Here is a 5,575-nt window from a genome sequence, read left to right on the forward strand (position 1 = left end):
GAGCCAATGTTTGTGATAAGTGCCAGGTACTGCCTTGCCCACGGGTACAATGCAAGGTACAGTTTGTTCCCAAACAAATTGAAACAAAAAAAAAGCATCTCCCGATGCTTGAAGGACATTCACGTAGGTGAATTGAAGCAGACCCAGAAACACCTTCACTTGATGGGAAAAGGGAGAAAGATGCATCTTTCTAAGAGCAGCAACTTTTAGAAAGAGCATGAAATAAACACGCAGATAGGCACCTCGGACAAAACAGCAGGATACGTGTTTCTCACTGTAAAGATTGTCTTTATTTGGTTTTCATCACTTTTCCATGAAAAAGCAGTTCCCAGCAGCACTATGCAATCACAAATCTTGCAACTACATCTGATAGGCCATGAAATTCCTAAAATGAAAGATAACTGTAAGAAAAATTTGTGGAGAGGATATGAAATATTAGCTTCATTAAATGTAAGCAGGTTCCTGTCAGGGAAGAAAAATGGTACCATTGCTCCATTAAAGCCGCAATACAAACATACTGTTTTGCCTGTTTTCAAGCCAGTTGTTCATAGAGGGGAAACTGGTCTGCTCTTTTCTTGTTAGTTCACAGAAACATGCTTGTGTATCTAACTATCCTCGCAAGACAAAACCAACGGGAATGAAAGCAAGGCTTCTCACTATGTTCAAAGTAGGTTCTGGGGTGGACGCCCCAGCGCTGCTCCAGAAGGTGGAGGGACGTGACAGTTTCTGTCATGTTATAGTAACAGGGACGCATGTAGAGACCATGGCACTAGCCCACCCTCTGGGCAGCAGACAGGCCCCTTGGGTTCTCTTTCTGCTCGGGAGTGCCCTAGCTCTGACGATCCGGCAGGACTGTGGTCACTGGGGTTGGGTATTCCAAGGCATTGCAGTCATCTGACAGGAACACCAAATCCTGAAAAACATGTGCAAGGAACAGGGATGTCACTACACATGGCTGCAGAGCCCATGCACAGCTGTAGGACTCCTGGTCATCCCCAAAGACTGTCTAGTTGTTCCTTTTTGCATGAAAACTTCCCATCCCTTTCTCTCCCAAGAAGAACTGGTCACATCTTTCTTCATGTTTCCATAGAATCTTATGTATTCTTTTATTATTTATTGAATCAATGCATACATTAGTTGACCAGATGCCTAGATGGCTAGATGGGGGAGGTAGTGATGAATGAATAAATCTCAATTACTGAGCAACAATTCTGGGCCAGGCATTGGGGACACCATGAATAACAGCACCGATGTCACCTTCAAGCACTTTAGATTCAATAACACCACTTATCAGACTGTGTTACATCTTCTTCCTGTCTTCTCCCCGCTGACCAACGGGAGAGGGGATTGAGGAGGGAAATCGGTGTGGGGAGGAAATGCATAATACACATTTGATGCATGAACAAATAAATTAGAACTTAATAGCTAATTATTAAAGTTTTCTGAGGACTTACCCTGTGCCAGGCCTGCTGTAAGAATTCTATGTCTAGCCACTCTGCTGGGGTTCTTGGGATCAAGGGAGTCACTACAGGGCCTGATACACACATGGGGAGGGTATAATTTTTTATACCCTCATGAGATGGGCCCTGTCGGGTCTCCAGGTCTTGGATGAGGGTGCTATCGGGCAGGGAGGTGGCAGGTGTTCCCACGCAGGAAGCAGGAAGATGGAGGCAGAAGCTACGTCTGCCTGATGCTGAAGCCTGTGCCCGGAAGGTCACATGACTACCTTGTCATCTTAAACAGTGCTAATTTTCTGCATTTCTCTGTCTCCTTCCCCTTCCTACCAGAATTCTCCTATCACAGAGCACACCTGAAGCCCCTCCCCTAGGTGTCCTCTGACCCCTTGGCTCCAGGAGTTTTTCAAATTGCACAGCCCTTCCCTGTACCCTTGTCCCGTTTGACTCCAGGCAGAATCTGTGTTGCATGGTTAACACGTGGTCCTGGGAGCTGTCTGCCTGTCACTGTGAAGCTCAGGAGAGGAGGGCCTTGTCATGAGTCCGTCACTTGCTGAGGGTGACAATGGTTAGAAACGGCTTTGTGAACTGGAGTACCCCATAAGCATAGTTTTTCCTCCGACCCTCCTCTTCTAAAAGCTCTGAAAGTCTTGGCTGATAAGTAGGAAAGGAATTTTCAGTGGGGTTTTCAGTGGTGTCACTTACTCTTCTGCAGAATGAGTTCATGATGGTGTACAGTTTCCTCACTTTGTCCTTCAAGGCATCTACCTGGGCCACCTTCCAACACTGGGGTGATGCCACAAAGTCCCGCAGCTTGGCCAGCACACAGTAATTCTGGGAGTGGACAACAGGGAGGGGTCTCATCAGAGAAGTCAGAGGCAGAGGGACTGGAGCTGGGGCTCTCTCCCCACCCCCTGCCTCCCCCAGGCAGGCAGACCCCTCTTACATGTATATCCAGGTACAGCCGGGGCAGGTATCTGACACACTGCTCCTGCAGAAAGGGACATGGGTCACTGAGATGCCCACAGGGTCACACCCTCAGCTGGGCACAGAAGCTCTCCCCTATCCTCCCACAGTCAGACCAGCTCCAAACCCCTGGAGCTTCCTCGATGGGACAGCATAGGCAGTACTTTCTTACAGTGTATGCCGCATTCCTCCAGAATTGGGAAACTGCTCTTCCAGAATTCAACTTTTAGACTACAACCTTTATATCATTTACTATAAATCAGATATATGTGCATGTAATTTTATATCACTATATTTTGATTTTGCTTCTGTTCAGGTCTAAAGGCCAGGAGACCCAGATCTGGTCCTGCCCTGCTAGTGTCTTCCTGGTTGACCTCGGGCAGTCTCCTCCCATGTGGCCGTTTGTCATTTGTGTAATTAGAGTTAGAATACACAGTTTTTACTGCTGTCCAGCTCTGCTGTTCTGAGCCTATGATTTCTTTTTTACCCTTTAAGATTTGATTCCTTTCAAAGGTAATTGTTCTAGATATTTGGTGACAAGGAATTTGGTTAAATTGTGATACAACTATACAAAAGGTTGTTCTAAAAGAATATTAACTTATTTGATGATGTCATTAAGAAGTAAATTGCAGAACTGTGTTATTTGATCTGATTTGCTTAAACACACATGCACACGTACACATACACACACGCACATGCGCACACAAGGACCTGAATACCTTTGTGTAGTCAGGGAGCTGAAACACTGACCACCAGAATGTAATTGCCGCAGTTACCTCTAGGTGGTAGAATTGCAAGTAATATTTATTTTCTTCTTCATCCTTTGTGCATTTTCCAACTGTTCTACCAAGTACAGTGGTCCCCCCTTATCCATGGGGGATACATTCCAAGACGCCCAGTGGATGCCTGAAACTGCGGATAGTACCAAACTTTGTATAGACTGTTTTTTCTCCTAGACATACATCTCTATGTACCTATGATAAATTGAATCTATAAATGAAGCACAATAAGAGATCACCAACAATCACTTATAATGAAAGAGACCAATTAAAACAATATAATATAAAAAGTGATGTGAATGTGGTCTCTCTCTCACAACATCTTATTGTACCACCCTTCTCATGATGATGTGAGATGACAAAATGCCCCGCAGGCATTGTGACCTAGCATTAGGCTACTACTGACCTTCTGACCATACATCACCTGCTTCCGGACCTCGGTTAACTGCAGGTAAACTGAGGCTGCAGATAAGGGGAGACTGCTGTATATGGCTTTTATAATTAGGGAAAAAAAGACACTTTTTTAAAAAAAAAGTTAAAAGTTATTTAACTTTTTAAAAGAAAATAAAAGAAGGTGTTAGGGTTCCATAACTCCACATCTGGGAAACATTCAGTTTTGTTTGAAGTGTTTACAAGGGGTAAAGAGACACTTTTGTTACCAAAGCTTTAAATAAAGTTGAGTTCGTTTTGTTTCTCTGCTGAATAAGCCATCAGGGGGCCCATATTTTGGTTCCTGGGTCTCTGGCACTTCCCCTCTCAGAGCTCCTTTAATACAGAGGCGATGACAACCTCCAACATTCCAGGCGCGTCCGGGGAGGCACTGCTCTGGGCGCTGGGTCTCCATGCAGCCTTTCATCCTTCCAGCGCCCAGAGCTGGTGATGGGACCCCCCAGCCCCCTTCACAGATGGAGACACTGAAATTCAGGGGCTGAGAATCTGCCCAGCATCCCACCGCCGGTAAGGGCGGAGGGCATGCTGGGAGGCTCCCCTTCAGCACATACTCCTAATCACCGGGCTCATGGGCAGAATACAAAGGCTTCGTTCTCTGGTCCTCAGTTCCAGAGTTCTAGGCTCTCTGAGGAGCATTTTATTTTCATTCTCTACATTTTACAACAGATCCTGTGATAGTTGCCAGCACGTTACAAGCAAAAAGTGCCGTGTCTTTGATTGCTTTTCCTTGTATTTAAAAAACAGCATAAACCATTGATTGTATTTAATAGGATGGAAATAAAATACAATACCCTTGGAATTAATATTGACAAGAAAAAAAAACAGCATTTTTTTTATACCCCTGGTCCAAAGGCAAATATTTGAGAACTGGGTCTGCCTAGAACCTCCTGGTGTGTGGAGGTCAGGCCGGAGGGGACTCACCGCGGGCGCTGTGGCCTGCAGGCTCTGGAAGTCCCTGGTGATCTCCCGGCTCAGGGTCAGCATCCTGGAGTAGCAGGTTGGGGGGACGGGCTGCACGGCGGGGGGCCTGGCCAACAGCAGCAGCAGGGGCAGCAGCCGGGGTGTCATGGTGCACAGGCCACGCACTGCCTCCCGCTGGCTGGCTGGGCCCTGCTTTAAGCAGCTGCTTAGGGGTGGTCCTCCAAGCCTCCATTTCCTGTGGGGCCCAGCCAAGGCCATCGAGCACACACCCCTGGCAGGGGACACTGGATCCTTTCAGACCTGAAGTCCCCCCTTGTTGAGAAGAGAGGCTGCTTGGCTTGGGACTCCTGGAAGGGGAGCAGGTCCTTCCCCTGCACACTTTCTATAGCAATTTCTCTCAGCAGCGCCTTTTCCTGAAGCGGCAGGGCCTGCAGGCCAGGGTGTGGGGGACAAGAGGAAACAAGGATGGACGAGGGGGAGGATCAGCCAGAGGCGAGGGGTGGGCCCTCACAATGGGGGTTGTTGTGTCAAACTGGAACACGACTGAGAAAGGGGAAGGGACCACAGTGATAGCCTGAGCACCAGGGACCCAGGCTGGGGTTGGGCAGCCTGGGTGTCAAAGCCCAGCGGCTACTGACCAGCTGGGGTGGCCCTGGGCGGTCACTGTCACTCTAGCAGCCGCACCTCTGCATCTGGAAGACGGGCTCATGCTGGAGCCCATGGTGGGGGGAATGCTGAGCGTACCCCAGCTGGCCTACTGCAGGCCCCCGATGCAGGCCCCGGAGTGGGAGCTCCTCAGGGAGCTCCTTCGCTTCTCCTCCCCAGCCTTACCTGGGAAATGGGGGTGAGGGGAGCCCCTCGCTCAGAAGACCATGGTGAGGAATGAAGGACTGTGAGCTGGTGTCGCCATCTGAGCTAATGTCAGTTTCCATTCCTACAAGTGTCCCTGTGAAGCAGAAAACCGTTCTTTTCCAGGTGGGAAAATTGAGGCACAGAGAGTTTCAG

General features: G+C 48.3%; 1 protein-coding gene across 1 annotated transcript; it reads right to left on the minus strand.

The window, feature by feature from the left end:
• Nucleotides 1-277: 277 nt before the first annotated feature.
• CYTL1 (cytokine like 1) lies at nt 278-4,967 on the minus strand. Its single transcript, XM_017653763.3, has 4 exons — nt 4,571-4,967; nt 2,401-2,445; nt 2,160-2,288; nt 278-913 (listed from the first exon to the last, which is right to left on the minus strand). Exons 1-4 carry the CDS (start codon nt 4,826-4,828, stop codon nt 830-832), a joined length of 516 nt encoding a protein of 171 aa, XP_017509252.3. The 5' UTR covers nt 4,829-4,967; the 3' UTR covers nt 278-829.
• Between the last annotated feature and the right edge of the window lie 608 nt (nt 4,968-5,575).

Source organism: Manis javanica, chromosome 5 (assembly GCF_040802235.1).
Source record: "Manis javanica isolate MJ-LG chromosome 5, MJ_LKY, whole genome shotgun sequence".
Taxonomy (NCBI): domain Eukaryota; kingdom Metazoa; phylum Chordata; class Mammalia; order Pholidota; family Manidae; genus Manis; species Manis javanica.

Excerpts from the sequence above, each read along its gene's own strand:
- CYTL1 (XM_017653763.3), bottom strand. The coding sequence starts at position 4,828 with ATGGCCTTGGCTGGGCCCCACAGGAAATGGAGGCTTGGAGGACCACCC. Across the intron at positions 2,446-4,570 it reads TGCAGGCCACAGCGCCCGCG|GAGCAGTGTGTCAGATACCT; the intron begins GTGAGTCCCCTC and ends CCCTTTCTGCAG. Across the intron at positions 914-2,159 it reads TGAACTCATTCTGCAGAAGA|GATTTGGTGTTCCTGTCAGA; the intron begins GTAAGTGACACC and ends CATGTTTTTCAG.